Source organism: Pezoporus flaviventris, unplaced genomic scaffold (assembly GCF_033815535.1).
Source record: "Pezoporus flaviventris isolate CSIRO_AGI_PZ_B2104156 unplaced genomic scaffold, CSIRO_AGI_Pfla_v1 ptg000001l, whole genome shotgun sequence".
Lineage (NCBI taxonomy): Eukaryota > Metazoa > Chordata > Aves > Psittaciformes > Psittacidae > Pezoporus > Pezoporus flaviventris.
In genome coordinates, this window is record NW_026892549.1 from 11086165 (window position 1) to 11106614 (window position 20450).

Below are 20450 nucleotides of genomic sequence, written 5' to 3' on the forward strand. Positions count from 1 at the left end.
GCAGTCCAGGGTTGCAAATAGAGCAGTGAGTTCTGCCACCTCAGCGAATGTAGAAGCAGTGGGGTTTGCTGTTGCGAAGCAAGAAGTGGTTATTGCTGAGTAGTCTTGTGAAGCATTACATGTTTCTGTGAAAGTTGAAAGCTACTGAAATCTTTTAATACTCAAACTAATTTCAAAGAAGTAACATTTGCGTGAAAGAAATGTAAATACTGCTTTTGGTCTTGGGACTTACTCTTTCTAATCTATAAAAGTTTACAGCTCCTGAGTTTGATCAATTGGTCTTTCTTAAGAGTTTTGAATTGCTTTTGTTGTGGAAAACGGTATTTTAAACAGATTGTTTTGGAATTGTTTTTAAATCCAAAACAAAACAATCTCAGTGGTTTTGAAACAATAGGAGAAATTGTGTGTCTTTAAACTTCAGAAACCAGCCTCTATTGGACTGAAGTTGGGAGCTGGATTCAGTGATTCTTTATGGGTCCCTTCCAGATGGAGGTATTCTATGAACTTTTAGGATTTTCTTTTTTTACCTTTCTGGGTGTGAACTTGTTTTGCTGCAGGCTGAGACTGCAAGTCAAGTTTTGATCGCCTTGATGGCTTTTGTCAGGTTCTCCTATAGCTATGCTTTCAGAGATTCCTAGTTAATATTCACTAAAGCAAGGGAGTGTGCAGCTGTACCTCTTGACCTACCTGTCTTTCCTAGGGTGTTGTCTGATCAGCTGGTGAGGATGAAATTTAATACCCAGTCCACTGAAATGAGTTCAGTTTCAAGACTGTTTTGGGTGAACTAGCATTGAATGCAGTTTAGTCCTCTGGAAGAATTGAGTTTTGGGGTTTGGAGCTTATGTGTAGGTTTCTGTTTTTTTTTTTTTGTTTTGTTTTGGTTTTTTTTTCTCAGTTTTCCAGCTCATAAGTATCAGTTGTTTTTTTTTTGCGCAGTCTAATACACTTTGTGACTGGCCTGGTACAAGGCATAAGATGATGAGCTGTATGAACTGTACCTCTCACAAACTCACCACAAAGGTGCAGCCCTGTGCGCAAATGTGTCCACTGTTTGCCATGATAGGTAACACTGCAAGAAATGAATTATCAAAAGCCCTCCTGGTAACATTTGTGAGCTTTTGGCTGCTGAAAGCAGTTTTACCATTTCAGTGTGGACTTTGCAAGTGATCACCATCTGCAGAGGTTAATGAGGAGAGTATTAAGCTGCTGTTGCACTTTACAACTTCTCTGCAGCAAATGAAAGCATCTGTCTCCAGAGAGTGTAGTCCATTGCTTTTCACAAATCTTAGGAATTTAAAAAGAAAGGAAAACCAAGACAAACCACCCCAAACTAACTGAATCTGCTGGAGAAAGATAGTTTTTGTTACAATTTGAAGTCAGCTTTCCATTGGTTTTTACAGATACTTGTTTCATGTGCAAAATTGAAAGCCAAGATTAGCATTTTCAGTTTGGTGAATTCTGAATTGTGTGTAACTGAAGTATTTAGGGGGAAAAAAAAGTCTTCACTAAATATACTTTAACATGCCAATGATTTCTTTGAGTAAGAGTAATAGAGTAAAACGAAGGACGGGAAAAGATCACTTTGGCTGTATACCAGGAAAAGCCCCAAACATCAGTAGGTTATTTGAACAGAATAGTTTTCCAAGTGGAGCTGTGGTAGAAGTATCCATCTTTTTGGGTCCCATAAAACTAGACTGGTCAATGAAATTGAAATATGCTGTAAGAAATAGTACTGCATTTCTTCAGGGAAATGCATAGATGACTCCCATAGGGGATGGTCTAGGCTATCTAATAAGGGGCGCAGTGGGTTTCCTATAGTACAGAACAATAACACAAGGCTAATGCTCTGGGGTATTATTAATAAGCTTGGCAGATGTAAACTAGACAGTTACAGTTCAGTCTCTGCTGGGCACTATGTTTTATCTCAGCTGAGGTAAAACTCAACTATATTTTTCAATGGGTTGGGATAAGGAATAAAATTCAGAGCAAAGCCTGAAAAATGCATGTACTCAGCTTGGCAGTTTTTACAACTAGGTATGATCATGCTAATTTTGAACTGCTGACTTCAGTGTTATTAGTTATAGCTACACCACCGTACTCCTGAAAAGTTGGACATTTCACATGTGCTGGGTTTTGCCTGGCTCTTCTTTGCTGGGGCTCTTCTGCTGGAACCCCTTTGTGGATGTGCTTTTAAATTCTTGAGTCTTAGTTGCAGCTATTTTAAGATGTCTCTGACCCCAGCTGCCTGCTCTATCTCTGCTGGAGCTTACTGTCCCTGGAGTAGGGGTGACGGGGATGAATATGTAGTTCCTCAACTGTCACAGTCCCATCCAGGGTTAGTGTTATTTCTCACTGGAGAGCTGTGGAGAGGGTTATGAATTGGCTGGTGATGTGGTTGCTGAAGTGTTTGTGTGTTTCTCCTGGCAGGGCAATAGCTTCCAGCAGCGCTGCGGGCCTGGCAAGGGTGAGATCTTCAGTGTGAAGCACACAGGAGAGCCAGAGCTTATGATTTAAGCCCCCAAACCTGATTTAGGTTGGTACAAACTTGGTTGCTATTGTGTGGTTCAAGAGCAAACTTAGATAAGCGTTTTTTAATACTATGTCCTAAAAAAAAAGTCCTCAAATTCTTCCTTTTAACTGTTAATAGATCTCTCACTTCTTCAGTTAGGGTTTTCCTGTGTATAACCCAACTGCTGTTCCCTTCTGCTTGCCCTAAAAAGGAGACAGTTCATATGTTAGAAGTACTACAAATACGGAATGTAGTATATCCTTAACCTGTATGTTTTCTAATTTAGGGGGTGGATATATATAACTGCAATTGTGTAAGTGTTAGTAATGCAGTTAAATGTTGCAGTGATAAGGATTAAATTAAGTAAATACTGAACACTGTATTTAAATTGTGTAAGTATATTTTGAGTATGTTTCCAGAGAAGCAAATGATGATACTGAAAAATTGTCAGCAGGGTTGGAACTAAATGATCCATAAGGTCCCTTCCAGCCCAAACCATTCTATGGTTATATGAAATTAGAAAACTGCCTAAACTTAATAGACCTTTCAAATGTTTGTCGTTTTTGTTGTGTATCATATAGCAGAAAATTTAGTTTAATCATTAGCTATAGGAAATATGCAGCAACTCTTTCAAAAAGATCAATTGTGAAGACATGCAAATCATGTTAATTAACAAACAGTCCTATCTTTTACAAAGTTTAGATTTTTTTGCGTACTTACTAGTAGACATCTTACAAATTTTTGTAAGTATAATCAGCTTACTACACAAAATCTTAAACAGGGAGGAAAACAAAAATCACTTTGATTGGATATTCTAAGTCTCTGAAATTTGGTGAGAAAGTGAATCTTTCTCCTGTGGATTTGATCAGCATTCAGGCCCCAAGAGTTTCATGCCACTGGATAGGCATGACCCAGGTGATGAGTGGCTGTTACACAAATCTTTCCATGGCCAAGGAGAAAGGGACATGGCTTTCTTGGGTCTTAAACAGTTTGGCCTTCATAAGTTGGTGCTACCTAGAACTGTTTGAGTCAGCTGGAACGTTGCTTCGGTTAGAGGTGCAAAAGTAACTTTGTGTTGGGCCTTATAATGTCTTTCACTTTATATTTAACTATTTTGATATGGTTTGTTCTCCGTCTTTAGCTTCATAAATGTATACTCTCTCACCCAAGAAGTGATAAAATTCAGTATTTTTCCCAATTGTTTGACTCTGTAATTTAAAAACCAAAACTGATTCCTTGAGTAACAAGTAACGATAGGTAGTACTATATATGATACTTACCATTCAAATGGAATATGTAATACATACGTGAGGTTTCTTGGTATGGTAATTTTTTAGGCTTTCCTTATAGATGACTAAATGATATTAATACCACTCACTCTTAGACAGCAATTTACTCTTAGTTTTTGCATTAGCTGTTAAATGCTTGGTGTGGTTTGCTGGATAGAGATATTTGATGTTTCAGTCACAACAAGCTCCACAGCCTCTTTCTTTGTGGAGACTGCTGTCATGGTTTGGAACTGAACAATGACATTAATATTAAATGTTGCTTTGTTGCCCAGTTTCTGGACAGGACATGAGAAGAAGTCTGCACTGTGCCAGACTCACTCATGTGAGTGTATCCCTTCCTGGAGGGAGGGATGTCAAAGAAAAGAGGGTCAGCAGGAGCTGATCATCAAGTTCATAATGTGCTTTCCTTCTCACTCTTGAGGGAGCAGGACAGGGTCACTGGCTTGCTTGGTGAACTGATGTGTGGGTTAGGTTCTGGCAGGCTGGATTTGACTTTTGGGGTGTGTTGGATACCCTGCAGAAGACTGTTTAGCTGTTCCTGCCAGTAATTTGCTGACTGTAACACCTTATTGAAATACAAAGATAAGTTATTCCTATGGTCAGTGGTTAACATGTGCACCTGGTTGTGTGCACTTGCTACACTTTCATTATTCTGAAAGAACTGTTAGGATATAGTTACCCTGAGCTTCTGCTTTCAGATGTGGGGGCTGGCAAAAGATCATGTTAACACTTCAGACAAATATTCAAATAGGTTTATGAAGTGTTTTGTAGGTTTATTTTGGGGGATTAGGAAACTCCTCTTTGTGTTCATATGCATGTGGTACTTTCTTAATGAGCTAGTAATTTTTTCAGTGAAGGTGTTGAGATGATTCCAACACAAGATGTAACAACCTGGGAATGTGTTCTTGTCTAGCTCTAAGAGGTTGAAACTATTTAGAATAACATGGACAAGTACTCAATTTTTGGGAAAGGAAGCAAGGTAATGTTTTCTGGAATTCATGTTCTGTGGATGTATGAAGTAGCTTTGAATCTTAAGATCTCTTAAAAGTTATGAAAATGGAGAGCTGATGCAGCTTTTGATGAAATTTAGTGTAAATGCTTTATGGAGGGTAGCCCATGCTTTCTTTATGCTTCATGTGCAGGTAATTAATGATAATCAACTTACGTGGCTTGAAGCTTAACACAAGTATTTTTTTTGACTAGGAGAGTACTTTAGTTGATTCCTGAATAAAATGTGCTTTGAGAAATCCCTTCTTTTGTCATCTGTGTGCCTTCAAACCCACCACTGCTCTGCAAGTGGTACCCAGCTCTGTGAAGATCCTAATTTAACTGGGACCAGTCTACTTGGCAGAGTGATTAGCAGGTAAAACCAATACCTTCCTAAAGAGACCAGTACAGGTGATAAGCCCATCATGTTTGGATTAGAAATTACAAAGAAGCTCTTCCTTGTGAGGGTGCTGAGGCACTTGCACAGGTTGTCCAGAGAAGCTGTGGCTGCACCATCTGTGGAAGTCTTCAAAGACAGGTTGGATGAGGCTTTGGGTAAGGTGGTCTAGTGGAAAGTGTTTCGTTGTTTGGGGTTGGGGTTTTTTGAAGTTAGACAATGAAAGTAGCATCTCAGTGAGTAAAATCATCACTGACTGCTGCACTGCATTCAATATGGGTATATAATTTCATTGATAAACCAACCAAACAACAAAGGTACTTGACATCCTTTAAAAATACATCTCTTTCCCTTTGAAAACCAGAAACTTCTTTTACCCTTATCCATTAAAACTTGTTTTACTGTTCCCAGTGCATGTTTATTCTGGTCAAACATATCTGCCTGGCAAAATGGCCACACTGGTTTGTTAAGCCAAGTCCAGACAAGTATGGCCTGAAAACTCTTGGAGGCATTACCTGATAATGTCCTGTCACCTCTGGTGCTTTGTTCATTATAGCCTGCAGAGAAATAAGTGCAGGTTCTAGCATGAGTTGCTTTGTCCTGCAGATAACAGGTCTGTCTTTCTGCACTTCATTCATTTAATTCTGCCCAGTCATTCTCAGACTGGTTTTGTGAACTTCAGCTTCATCTTGTTCCCAACCATTTGATCTAATAGGCTGTGATGAGGGCTTGGTACTTGAAAAACCTTTTTGTCAGAGCTGAGGGCAGTGGCTAATCAATGATTCATAAACATTTTCTTCAAAGTGGTATTTAGACATCTCCCCAAGCAGAGTACAGTATGTAGAACAAAGGGGTAAATGTGTAAGTACATTTTTTTTTTCCTCACCTTCAGTCTGCCCTTGTGAGGTCCACTTTGCCCTGGTAGCCATCACGGGCCACATGAAGTGGGTAAGGCTCTTGGCCTTCAAGGCCTGCTTGGTCTGAGTGGCAGTCTGGGGTCTGAAAAAAATCCTTCCTTCCCCAAACACCTCTACACTTCAGAATAGCACCTTTGAAGATTGTGTTCTCTTTCACCCTGTAGTTTTGGTAAATATCCCTACATCCCCACCCAAATGCTGATTAATAGGTTAAGCGAGGGGCAGATGAGCAGTACTGCTAAACTGTTTCCCTGCTGTTCCTGGCAGTCTTTTGGTATGTCTTGACAGAGAGCCTCTGATGCTCTGTGTATTTGTTCTCCATTGTTCAGTTTTGCTGTTAGTTGGTTTCTTACTACTTTTTTTTTTAATTGCACATCCAGGCATATTAAAAAGTATAAAAGACAGCTCTTCAACACAGGCTCACAGTATATGAAGTATTTAAAGTTATTGTTTTCTTACAGTTTTCTGAATCTAAAAATTTGATTGACTTGGTAAATCCATGCCAAAAAAAGTGATGTCTAAATCTGTTCCTCAAAGTCTTATCATGAGCTCATGAAAATCAGTTTTCTAGTTCTAATGCTGTAAATGGAAACTTAACAAAATTCTGAAGCTATTCAGAAGGATCTGTAAAGGGTACTTACATAAAATCATGCTGTCAGAACCTGAAATAAAAAAAAAAAAGCCATGCAGCAGGTGGAAGCAGCCTGTGAAGTACAGATGCCCTGGGTAGAGCAGGTACAGAGACAGGGTGGCAGATACCTGAAAATAATTGAGAATACCCACCCTTGCTTAGAGTTAAATTATCAGCGAATCGGGCAATTTAGCTGTGTGATAGGAGGGGGCAGGTAAGCACTGGTACCTGGCATAAGGTGACTGGATGCTCTCTAAAGAGCTTGCTATACAGCAGGTTTTTCAGTCTTTTTCAATTTGGATACCCTTTCAGAGCAAACTAGGCTCAGATCTGCTGCTTGATCATGGTTACTGGGAGCTGAGCAATCTAATGGACTGAAAGAATTGAGGAGCAGATTAGAGATGAGGGAGTCCTGTGCATCTCATGCAAATGACAGGATAAGGAGCAGGGGTATATTTCTTCTTGGTTTTAGCATTGGAGAATTGAAGAAGAGCAAAACAGGTTCAGTAAAGCTGAGGTGAGCTGTTGTAATTCTTTCAGGATGTGGTTTTATCTAAAATCCATCATGTATTTGGGTAGCAGCTTCAGTTGTTACCATTGAATAGGATCTGCTTCCAGAAATAATGGTAACATAAGTACGAATATTTGCTTTATGAAAGAGGGATGTTCACATGTATGTTTCCCAGGAATTTTACTCTGCATGGTTTTGTACAGACAGTCAAAACAAGTTGTAAACCTGCAAACAAAATCTCTGTAAACACAGTTTCCACAATACACGCAATTCTTGCTTAAAAAAAAAAAAATACAGGGCAAGCAAGTTCCATTACCTTAAATTTAGGGTGGCTGTTTGTTTCTAGTTTTCATCTATGGAAAGTACTTTTAAGTACTGAAGATTGCCATAAATAAAATCAAGTTTTACTTACAAAAAGATAACTTATAAGAGCTGAATTGTATTTATGATTACACTTCAGTGTCTCTGATCCATGTCTTGCAGAAGACCTATTCACTAATTTTTATTTAATTTTTTTTATATATCTAGTCATAGTAGGTCTGTTAGTAGAGATCCAGTATGGGATCTGATTATATAGCATCTGCTTCCTCATAAACTGAGAATCAATTTTGTTTTCAAGGTTTCATACATTTCAGAGTGATTCCCATGCCAGCAGGATTTAGTGAGGAATGGCTAATTCTTATCAAAAGTAAGTGAGAAGCAGCCCTAGAAAGGTAAGAGGGAAGACATCTACCGAGGTTCATAGTGATTTGCAGAGAATTCTTTCCCTATAGGAATAATAAATTTGTTCACATTGTGACTGAATGACGTGGTCTTGTAGTATCTTCTTACAAAGGCTTGCATAAACCCTTGTTTCTAAGTTGCCTGTCCCTAAAAAAAGAGTTCCAATATGGTTAGTGATGTGCAATCGCATCTTTTGAGTAAGACAACTACTGCTGTTCTGTCACAAGTACAAAAGACCTCTATGCAGAAACACTCAAATGTTGCAGGAAGATTGTAGTTTTCTGATGGTGCTTCAGCGATAGCAGGATATGTTTAAAGAAACTTTCTGTACTAAGAGAAAATATTTGGTGGCAGACAATTGTCACTTTCATCTGGTTTGATCAGGGTTAATTTCTTTTTTGCAACTTAATGGAGCTGCTTAAGTGAGAAGCTGTGCTTCTGGCAGAAACCTGTCTAAAGTTGACAGCAAACCCTACTCTAAAGGAGAGTCAGCCCAGTAACCCAGAGCCTACCCTCTTGAAAAGCCCGCCTTCATTCATTACTTATATACCAAGACTAGCACAAGTAGGCTGCTAACTTGGTGTCTGTGGCTAGATGTAATGAATCTGGGCATGTGACTCAGTTTCTGATGGGCAGAAAAAAATTGTAGTGCTCTGTTAGGTGATAATCCATAACAATACGGCTTTATTTGCTATTAGAAAGTTCTTCGGGTTTGGCAAGTTGTCTTAAGCTGGTTTTCAGTTTTGTGTTCCGATAAGGAACAAACACATGATTATGGTGCTTATAGTTCTGCAGTTGAATCTGTTGGTGTTAAACATACAAGGCAGTCATGAAAGATCTATGAAGAAAATACTTTAAATGCAAGTTTAATTTCTTTCCTTCCCTCGAGAAATCCCAGGATTGTTTGAACCTGGTAGCTAGGTGTGATTCCAGCACTGAATTATGCTTGTGTGGGCAACTAATACATTGGTAGTAATAACTGAGTGCTCACAAGGCCCTAGTTACTCTCCAAATCAAAGGAGAAGATCCTGAAGAAAGTTGTAACACAACTGGTGTGATCAAGGTGGTAATTTGCAAAGGTGACGTTGAAGTAAGGTTGTTAGTGGTATTGTATGATGCGCAAGTGCTTGCTTTTATGAAGTATTTCAATGAAGATTCAGCCTGTGGATTTTGAGTACAAGTGGTCATTAATGTCAGACATCTAGCTCATCTAAATAGCAAAGCCATTGTCCTCTTTCAGTTGCATCATTTAGTAAACATAGTAATATGGATATCAATGGATATTTCTTTCCACACTTATAAAGGGTGAACAAAATGTATTAAATTATTTTTTTTAGGAGAATTACTGAAGTCTGGATTGCTATCTTGATACTATAAACCTGCAATAAGTGGCAATGTCAAGGGTTCCCACCCCACCTCCTCCTGGGGAGATGTCCAGTGGACCTGTGGCTGAAAGCTGGTGCTACACACAGGTAATCTACATAAATTCCAGCGCCTTTATTTTCTAGTCATAATTATAACTAAAAATAAAAAATAAAATTACTGAGCCATGTTGACAATCTAACTAGCTGGTGCAAGTTAAATTTTATTGACAGTCTCTACATCTCTGCATCTTTTATTCAGGTTAAAGTAGTAAAATTTTCCTACATGTGGACCATTAATAACTTCAGTTTTTGCCGAGAAGAAATGGGTGAAGTGTTAAAGAGTTCTACCTTTTCATCAGGGCCAAATGACAAAATGAAGTGGTAAGGTCTTTATTCTAGCAACTTCTTTGTGGGTTTTGTTTGGGGTTTTTTATTTGTTTTTGGTTTTCCCACTCACAAAAGTTGCAAAATTCAATTGCAAATAAATATTAAACCTCATATTTCTTGAAGTTTTACTGTAGGTACAGATTGGTTCTAATTTCAAAGTTTCAACAGTCATAAGGGAAACATTCATTTTTGTAGTATGTATCATTGTATTTTGTAGAAGTATTTCTGAATTTATTCTGGATACTATTGAGAAATGTACCATTTCTGTGTTCCTTTCAGGTGCCTGAGAGTAAATCCAAAGGGATTAGATGATGAAAGCAAAGACTACCTGTCATTATATCTGCTTTTAGTCAGTTGTCCTAAAAGTGAAGTCAGAGCAAAATTCAAATTTTCCCTGTTGAATGCTAAAAGAGAAGAAACAAAAGCAATGGGTAAGGGAATCTTAATGTATTACGTGTGGATTTGTAAAAGCATTCCCAAAAAAATCAGCCTTGTAAGTTTTTCAGTTGAGAACAGAATTTAGTATTGAGGTAAACTTTAAAATACATTTTTAATATACTTTTAGAAACTTAATTAAAAATCTTGTTCATGTTTCACACTTTCCTGATTGCTGAGCTATGTTAATTCTATCCTGAGCAGTATAAATTACTGTCGTCACTCCAAATTCTTGTCACTTTGCTCTTCTAGCAGATTATTCTTGCTTCCTATTATTAGGGGTGTATTTGCTTGTTTCTAGCTGCAGTGGAAGTGTTTGATTTCCATAGTTAATTGGGATAAACATGCATGGTTGGTGTTTGGGGTTTTTTTAGACACTCCTTTACAGTGTTTTGGTCTAGTTCATCTCATTTACACTCTAACTTTAGAAACATGAGCCATATTTATCTGAGGAATTAGGAAGGAAACTTTGAAATAAACAGTGATTTAATTGCTGCTTTAATATGAAAAATATGGCTCTTAGTTTTAAAGTTACAAGCTTAACCTGCATTGGAAACACTTTTTGGAAAAGCTGGAATTCTCATGAAAATGTGTACTTTAATGCTGGTCTGCACTGAGCTTATGCTGTTGCTAGTTCTATATATGAAGAATCTGTCTACCTTTCTTCCTTCTACTCCAGGACTTGAGATCTTGCAGGGTCTGTTCTGTTGCAAGTTCTGAATTTCTTGGAAAAATCTGTAGCTCTCTAGTACTCATACCCAAAGTTCATGCTGCTTTCTCCTTATGTAACTAGGCACGCTTGTAATCTTGAAAATAAATCCACAAAACTGAGTTCAAATCTAAAACTTAAATGGTTGGACTTCTTGGAAGGAAAGGAAATACATACATTCACTCTATTTATCCTCTTCCACTGATATAGTCGGTTGCTTCAATCTCTTCAGGCCTCCTGGTTCTGTTACATGAACAAAGCTCGTAGTTTTTGGCTTGAGACAGAATTGTAGAATCATAGAATAGTTAGGGTTGGAAAGGACCTTAAGATCAGCAAGTTCCAACCCCCTTGCCATGGGCAGGGACACCACGTACTAAACCATGTCACCCAAGGCTCTGTCCAGCCTGGCCTTGAACACCACCAGGGATGGATCATTCACAGCTTCCCTGAGCAACTCATTCCAGTGCCTCACCACCCTCACAGTAAAGAACTTCTTCCTTACATATAACCTAAACTTCCCCTGTTTAGGTTTGAACCCATTACCCCTTGTCCTGTCACTACAGTCCCTATTGAAGAGTCCCTCCCCAGCATCCTTATAGGCCTCCTTCAGATACTGAAAGGCTGCTGTGAGGTCTCCATGCAGCCTTCTCCAGGCTGAACAGCCCCAACTTTCTCAGCCTGTCTTCACAGGGGAGGTGCTTCAGTCCCCTGATCATCCTCATGGCTCTCCTCTGGACTTGTTCCAACAGCTCCATGTCCTTTTTATGTTGAGGGCACCGGAACTGCACACAGTACTCCAAGTAAGGTCTCACGAGAGCAGAGTAGAGGAGCAGGATCGCCTCCTTCGACCTGCTGGTCACACTTCTTTTGATGCAGCCCAGGGTACGGTTGGCTTTCTGGGCTGTGAGCGCACACTGAATCTGGCTCATGTTCAATTTGTCATCAACCAACACCCCGAAGTCTTCTCCACAGGGCTACTCTGAATCTCTTCTCTGCCCAACCTGTAGCTGTGCCTGGGATTGCTCTGACCCAGGTGTAGAGCCTTGCACTTGGCTTGTTCAAGTGCGATAAGGTTGGCATCGGCCCACCTTACAAGTGTGTCAGGGTCCCTCTGGATGGCATTCCTTCCTTCCAGCGTATCAACCAAACCACACAGGTGTCATTGGCAAACCTGCACTCAATCCCGCTTTCCATGTCACTGACAAAGTCCGGTAGTGGACTGATGTATGTAGTTAAATAAAACTGCAATGTGAACATCAAAAAATATTTCAAAATAATCAGAGAATCACAGAATTATTGAGGTTGCAAGGGACCTCTGGGTGTTGCCTTGTCTAATCCCCTTGCCAAAAGCAGGATCAACCAGAGCAGTTTGCTTGGAATCTCATGCTTTGAATATCTCCCAAGGATGGATACTCTGCAACTTACCTGGGCAACCTTTCTAGAGTTTAATTAGATACTGCTGGTCCTTTTTTGCTTTAGGGGTTCACTGATGACTCGTTCATTTGTTGCCCACCAGCACCTAATCACCAGTCGCCTGTTTCTTCCTGCTGAGTAGGTCTGCAAGCAGACACTGAGCACATTGTTTGCACTGGCATCCCCTCTAATCCCGTAAGTTCTCTGCTGGTTCATCATCTGCAGGGCAGAGCTCCATGCATTCCTATAGGTCTCATGTAAAGGGTAGCCTAGCCTTCCCAAGGAGACTGAACCTGTCCACTGCAGCCCTATGGTCCCATGAGCTATCCTACTGTGTCTGTGTGGGGGCAAGATGATAGCTGTGCAACCGAACACAGACTTCTAATTTCTCCTATTTCTTCCTCATCCTGTGTACATGAGTTTGTGAGCACTTCAGAGAGGTGCTTCAGAAGTGTTACTTTAAATGCTAAAAATCACAAGGTGCTAAACCCCCAAAATCCTAGTGTTTTCAGTTTCTGCAGTAGTAGCTGTCCTGTGTTTGGCACTACAGGAATTGGAAACATATTTTTATTTTGGGACATTACCAACAGAAGTCTTATTTCTTGGACTTTCCAGCCATTTGCCATTTGCTTCTGTTCTGTACTTTTATTTATACAGTATCGTGATGCCCGACTTCAGATGTCCTTTGTAAATTCATAATTCACGTGCAGACTGCTTCCAGATGATGAAGCTGTGTATAAAATCATAGAATCGTAGAATAGTTAGGATTGGAAAGGACCTTAAGAGCATCTAGTTCCAACCCCCCTGCCATGGGCAGGGATACCTCACACTAAACCATGCCACCCAAGGCCTCGTCCAACCTGGTCTTGAACACTGCCAGGGATGGAGCATTCACAACCTCCCTTGGCAACCTATTCCAGTGCCTCAGCACCCTAACAGGAGAGAATTTCCTCCTTATATCCAGTCTAAACTTCCCCTGTTTAAATTTTACCCGTTACATGTGAGGTCTCCATGCAGCCTTCTCCAGGCTGAACAGCCCCAACTTTCTCAGCCTGTCTTCATAGGGGAGGTGCTCCAGTCCCCTGATCATCCTCATGGCTCTCCTCTGGACTTGTTCCAACAGTTCCATGTCCTTTTTATGTTGAGGAAACCAGAACTGCACACAGTACTTCATGTGAGGTCTCATGAGAGCAGAGTAAAGGGGCAGGATCACCTCCTTTGATCTGCTGGTCACGCTCCTTTTGATGCAAAAGGAGCATAACATAATACATAACAAAGTAACATTTGGGCTTTATTAGGAGGAAAAGAACCACATTTATGCTTTTATGTTGCTTTATTTTTGTGGGTTTTGTGTACTTAAATTGCTACTGGTCACAATTTCAGAGGGTTTATCACTGGTTGTTGCTGATAACAGTAAAAACTGTTTTCAGAATAAAGAATTGGGCTGAATCCAGAGGAAAACAATTTTAACCTCTTCATTTTTTTTCTGGTTTTATGTTTTCATTCTGTTCTGAGGTTTGTTGTGGATTTTTGGCAAGTTGATAAAAATGTGAAAATGCTGATCCAGATGACAGAAAACCTAAATGGTATTTTTTAAAATGATAATTTTTCTTTGGCATACAAAGTTAAATGTAACAGTATTTGACATTTGTTCTGTTGCCCTCAAAGCCCACACTGCACTTGGTAAGTGTATTTTCCTCTGCTTCTGTTTTCTGCAGTGTAAGGATGTGTGCTGGAGACACCTCCTGTATTGTCAGTTCCTGAGTGGTTCTTCATTGTATTAAAAAAACAGAATCAAAACCTGTACAATATATTCTGCTTGGTCTAATTCTAGTGGAAAAACTGTTAGGAATGTCATTTTTCCAGCTATTGGCAGTGAGGACAACGTATTAGACATATGTTTCCTAGCATGTGTGGTGTGTTAAATGGTCAAGTCTATTTCAGTGATGCTACCAAGCTGAATAGTGAAGTCTGACTTTCCTGATATCTTTATTTTAGATGTTGTAGAACGAATTATATTTTAACAGATTCTGTAATGGAAAATACATTGCTTTTATAACAAACTTCTGACTTCTAAATTCTTCTCTAAAAGGCTAAAGTATCTATCCATACAGCTTTGTGTGGAATTGTATGGAAATATGATGACATGTTTCTTGTCCAGCTTTTTGGAATGAAAAAAAAATCTATCTTGGAGAACTCTTTTTGGGATTCTTTCCCCTTCCCCTCGGACTCCACGTTATTTCAGAAGTAGTCTTGCTCTCTTCATTTTGAACAGTCTTTCTAAATCTGATTCAGAATGTGGTTTATTCTACAGATATTCTCAAAGGTATTCCCAGATAACCTCTTTCCCATGAATGCTCCATCCCTGGCAGTGTTCAAGACCAAGTTGGACGAGGCCTTGGGTGATACGATTTAGCATAATGTGTCCCTGCCCACGGCAGGGGGGTTGGAACTAGATGATCTTAAGGTCCTTTCCAACCCTAATTATTCTATGATTCTATGTTTTAGTTCCACATAGAAGTATATAATGCTCTTCCCTGTGGAACAAGTGAACACCTTATAGTGAACCTGCCATGTAAAATAACTAATCTTTCAGAATTACATGTATTTGCACTGATATGACTTTGGGAACCCTTTTGTGGGCTATGAACACTAGAACTGGGAAAAAAAGGGTTGTATGGTCACAGGAAATCCAATGGATTAAAAAAAAAAAAATAATTATCCTAACTATGGCTAGAAGGTAAATATAAATAATACCTTTTTATGACCAAAAAAAAAAGTTTGTTACTTGAAAGCTTTTATTTCTGTTTTGCCTTTTTTAGTGCTGTTACCGTATTTCAAAATAATTTCAGCCTGTGAAACATGATTTTCCATTCCAGGAGGAAGTCAAAACAGATTGTTGTGACAACTGCAGAAGTGCTGTCAGAATGTACTTGTGGTGACAAATTCATTGTAATGGTACTTCCCAGTGAACAATTTCTGTTTTGACACATTGGCATTCTTAAACATTAACTGAAAAACTCCTTTTTTGCTGGATGGCGCCTAAGATAGCGTCTAAGGGGGTGATCCGGCTTGAATTGCAAATTTTGCTCTATTAAATTCTATCAGGTGTTTCATAAAATAATGCAATTACAACATTATATTTTTAAGAGTTGTGGGTTTTCTCAGTGTGACATATGATCCAAACATGCTAAATGGTTTTATTTTTTGATTAATGCTTGGCTTTAATATAGCATTTAGGTGTTGTTATTTGCTAATATTTTTATTTAAGTTGCTTTATTTGTACATTGACTGTATTTTATCAGAAAGCCAAAGAGCATATCGATTTGTGCAAGGCAAGGACTGGGGTTTTAAGAAATTTATCCGAAGAGACTTTTTACTGGATGAAGCCAATGGTCTTCTACCAGATGACAAGCTTACATTATTTTGTGAGGTGGGTATAGGTTTATAAGTGGTAAACTTTTAAGTAAAATGTTTTCTGCTTTAATAAAGGTTAACATTGATTTAAGCAGTGATATCTTAACGTTTTCTTCTGTAAACTATAATATGGTAAAATACACATTTACTTGTTTTGTCTGCATTGCATTTGTTGGGGTTTTTTCTACATGTATACTGAAGTTTAGAATAGGTCTGAATTGATCACTTGTAAACTATTGGACTTCACCATGAATCTCCTAGGATTATTTTAGGATTACTTCTGTAAAAGGAGGCTTACACATGCTCTCTGTAGAAGTACTCTTTTACTGAGGTCACTTTTATTTAAAGATGTTGTATTTGGAATTACAGGATTGGTTTTGACTGGATAAGCAAAAAGAATGTCTGCATTTTGGTTTGCATTATAAAAACCCCGATTGTCAGAATCTATATTTCTGTAATATCATAATTGATGATTTTAACCAATGATCAGGTATTTCCAGTAAATGAAATACTTTTTTTTTTAAATAATGATTTTATATTTTGCTTTCTGAACAAATGCAAGAATCCTGTAGAAGGACTGCTTAATGTTGAGAATTAATATTGAGAGCTGTGGTGTATATTTAACTTCATGGTGCATCAGGGGTCACTTCTATATCAGTTATATTGTAACCTAAATTGTCATTAAAATTCAGTAAAATGCTTACTCAATGTTAAAAATGGGAACTAGAGAAAGTATAAGTACAGTGTAAAATACTCATTGGCTGGTTATCTCTGCTACCATAAAGTGATTAGTGACTTAGGAGGATGATAGATGTTCTAACTACTAATAAGTTTGCTTTGATTTGTGTATTTGCAGGAAATATGTAAAATTGTCTTGGCAAGATTACAATTTAATTATATGTCATTATGCTGTGTAGGAAGAATAATTGAAATGTGCCCCCTGAGACTAGATATTGCAAATATAGTGCATCTTATTTTCACTTAGACAAGTTAAATGAGCAGCATGATAAATTTGTTATGAATACAATTATTTGGGTGATAAAAGCTGATGTAACAAGTGTCTTATGGTTCTGTGAAGATACTTTTGGGTATTTTCTCATTTTAAGTTTTCCTTGTAATGAATACTTTGTAAATGAATATTTTTTTGGTTTTGTAAATAGGTCACTATTTAATGTTAAAGTTTTTTGCTTTGTTTTTTAAAATCGAACAAATACTGAATTTTCCAGAAGGAAACATTGCTCTGTAAATCTTGATGCTAATCTTTAAATATAGCTGTGTTTCGCTACAAAACTTCTTGATGTCTTAATGCGAATGGCTTTTTTTTAAGTGTTTGACCTACCCTGATTACAAATGCTGGAAGAAAGTACATTTAGTCGTGCACAGTGAGCATGTTAAATAACTTCTGGCTTATTTTAGGCTAAAGGAAAAAACAACCTCAGTAATCCAAATAATTTTGAAATTAGTTTAATCTGGTGTGTTCTGTCATTTCTAATGACACCTGAAGAACTAGGTGTTGTTTGAAGGACTTGTTTCTATAGACAAGTTTGAAGTTTTTGTCCTTTAAAAGTGAACTGTAAGTTGTAATTTCTGTGTTTGCCTTCCTATTTGTATCCTAATTGGAGGACTGACCACTTCTTAAAACTATATTGCTAAAATTTACCAGTCATAGCAGGTATTTAGTAAAGATCAGTGGGTACCTGCTGTATTGGTTGGCTCTTTTCTCCCTTTTGAATTGCAGGATTTTTTTTGGTCTTGTTTGGCAGCAAAGATATTCCTTCTGTGTTGAGTGTTCTTGGCTATGTCCTTGGACTGGAAACTGAAGGGTTGTTAAGTGAAATACTTTGCAAAGTCTGGTGTTGCCACTGACAAGTGAGCTCCTGATTAAATACAACTTCATAATTTTAATTTTTTTTTAAGCAAACTGATGTGTTTCGCTCAGTTTGTATATTCCATATAACCTGCAGTTACTGAAGTCTTGCAGGCACTTTTACAAATAGAATAGTAAATTCTCTGCAGGGGTGTTTTTCCTAGTGAGTGCTTTCACAGATCTCTTACCTAGCTTATGTCAAGAAAGTAGTCTGGAGTATCACTTAAATTATCTTTACTATTAGTTTACCATGGGTTCAAAACCAAGAAAATAATAGACATTATCCTCATTAACTGTCTTCACACACAAAACTTGAAGTCCTAGTTTATGCATTTTTTTCTGTACCCTTACATGTGAGAGAATGCAATGCAAATAGGACCTGTATCCCTAAAGTATGTAGGCTGCACAAAAGCTGCATGTTGGATAGCTTCCTAAGCAGTAAAATACATCAGACCTTTTTGGATGGAGTACCTGGAAATCCTGGCTGGATTGCTGCTGCTCTTTGAAATACATTGTTTGCTCTTCTGACATCTTCTCATCATCCCTCAGTTCAGTAAAGAAATACCTTTGATCTTGTGAGTGGTTTTTATAAACACAAGTAAGGATTGTATCAGGTGTTACTCAGCCTGAGATGAGGTTTCAATAGTTATGTGGGATTAACTTCATTGGATTTCAGCTTGATTTAAACAAATTAAAAAAAAACAAACACAAAAAAAAAACAGAAAAGAACCATCTGGACAAGTGAGATATGAAATATCAGACTCCTGTGTCTGTATTTAGAATTTTTAAAACTTGTTACTATCTATAGACAATACATGCCAGGCCTCTCAGAGGTAGGAGATGTGAATTAAAATTTTGCTTGGGTTATATCTTTAAAGGATGGATCATAGCAAATTGTTGTGTTGCACAACTACTAATGTGTATTAAAAACCAACAGAAGTTTGGAAGATCATAGGTCAATTTAATTACACATAAAGACTATGTAGGTGACCTTCCTAGGCACTTGTCTGTAGCCAGCAGGAGGATGCTGTGCAGGCAACTTGGCTCAGGAACTTTTGAGTCAAGTCTCTGAAGAAGCAGAACTCTCCTTTGACAACAGAAGACTAACTTTGCTAAGCTGAAACTTTGTGTGTATGTATATCTGTTGAAATCACTCTGTGTGTATGAAAACTGTGAAATCAAGTACACAATAGCTCTGTAGATTTTTAGTGTTATAAATTTATAGTCTTAATGTCAAACTGAAATTTCACAGTGTCTGGGGTATTTTTTATTTTTTTTTTTTTCCTTTAGAAGGTGGAAGAATATAAAGGAATTTCTACTAATCACAAGGAGGTATGGGATGAAACAGGGAATTAGGCAGTGATTCAAATTCCCAAGCTGCTGTCCTAATTTGATCATCTTCCTCTTCTGATCTGGAGTTTCGTTTGCTGTGCTTCAACTTTCTGTGAAGCTTAGCTGTGCTGTTTTGTTTTATGCCATATTTATTCCAGATGCTGTGCCTCTAGAAATCAAACTGAGCACTGATCTTAACAGTATCAGCATTTTCTCTTAATATATAACCCTACTGTATTTGGGAGATCTTGTGATCAAGATCTTGTAGTATGTCTCTTATTTACAAAAGTGTTTTGTTTTTTTTTTTTCCTCAGGCGTGTGATCTCAGGGAACAGAAGTAAAACCTGCTGAGCATTTCTGTTTTCCCAACATACATTAAAACAATATGTAACGATATCTGAAAAAAAGCATGTAAGAATGCTGCTGTCCTGTTCTCATGTGACAGATTTAAACATGGGGAATAATGGCAATATATTCACTTCAAATGCACATATTTCACAGTTTTCTTAATTAGTTCTGTACCAAAATGGCATCCTGTGAGCATGCATTTCACTATTGAAGTTACCTACTCCATCTTCATTGACTTACATTGCTGAAATAATGGCTTTTAATCTTGTTTGGAAAACAATGACTGGTGATTCCAGCCTCAGCTATACACAGTAAAATGAAATAATGGAGGACCTATGTTACTTGTACTTAGTTTTCATTATCACATTGCAGGTGAAGTATGGACTTACTGTAGTTAAAAGTTATAATTATTCAAAATTTCTATGGATTATTCCCTTAAAAACTTTGCTGTGACCTTGTGATCCTGATGATCTGTTTACAATTTTATATTGTAGGTATTTTGCTTAAATGTGTAAAGAGTGAACTGTTATCTCTTACAGATAGTTAACTTTTTTTTTTATCCCACTGATATCCCAAGAGCCATATTGATTCTGGTGGCATGTGGTATTCTGCTCTTTTTGTTTGTTTGTTTGTTTTGGTTGGATAAATACAAAATACTAGTCTCTAAGTAAAGCCCTGTTTGTTTTATATTGCTTAAAAGTAAACTGTAAAGCATTGGCTTATGGTTCTGGCCTAATGCCAAAAACATCACTTTTTTTTTTGCTTTGCTTTGAAATTGCTGAAATTCTAGCAGTAGGTGCTGTAATATAATTATTACTGTGATTCAGTTATGAAGGAGTTGTCTTGCTGTGATTTTCTGTTAGGTAAGCGTGGTCCAAGACTCAGTAAATATATCAGGACAGTCTAATACAAACACTTTGAAGGTACCTGAATGTCGACTAGCAGAAGATTTAGGGAATCTCTGGGAAACAACAAGATTTACAGATTGCAGTTTTTATGTAGGAGGACAAGAATTCAAAGCTCATAAATCTGTCCTTGCAGGTACTTTCTACTTTGTATTGCTATTACTTTGTAATTTAAATTGCTGAAAATTTTAAATTTGGCTATATTCAGTATTTACCTTTCTTGATACAGCACGATCTCCAGTTTTTAATGCAATGTTTGAACATGAAATGGAGGAAAGTAAAAAGGTAAGCATTACTGAAAACTTCACA

The 20450-nt window shown here is 37.8% G+C and overlaps 1 protein-coding gene across 4 annotated transcripts in view; it reads left to right on the forward strand.

Annotated features, from left to right (window-relative positions):
- SPOPL (speckle type BTB/POZ protein like) overlaps positions 1-20450 on the forward strand; it is a 39044-nt gene that overhangs the window by 8117 nt on the left and 10477 nt on the right. For all 4 annotated transcript variants that reach the window (XR_009741784.1, XM_061444891.1, XM_061444875.1 and 1 more), the window contains exons 2-7: positions 9302-9436; positions 9588-9709; positions 9995-10146; positions 15578-15705; positions 20100-20277; positions 20371-20426. Coding sequence is in view for 3 of the 4 variants with exons in the window: in XM_061444891.1 (XP_061300875.1) it covers positions 9359-9436; positions 9588-9709; positions 9995-10146; positions 15578-15705; positions 20100-20277; positions 20371-20426 (714 nt within the window). In the remaining variant the exon portion in view is untranslated. The remainder of the gene's footprint in view (positions 1-9301; positions 9437-9587; positions 9710-9994; positions 10147-15577; positions 15706-20099; positions 20278-20370; positions 20427-20450) is intronic.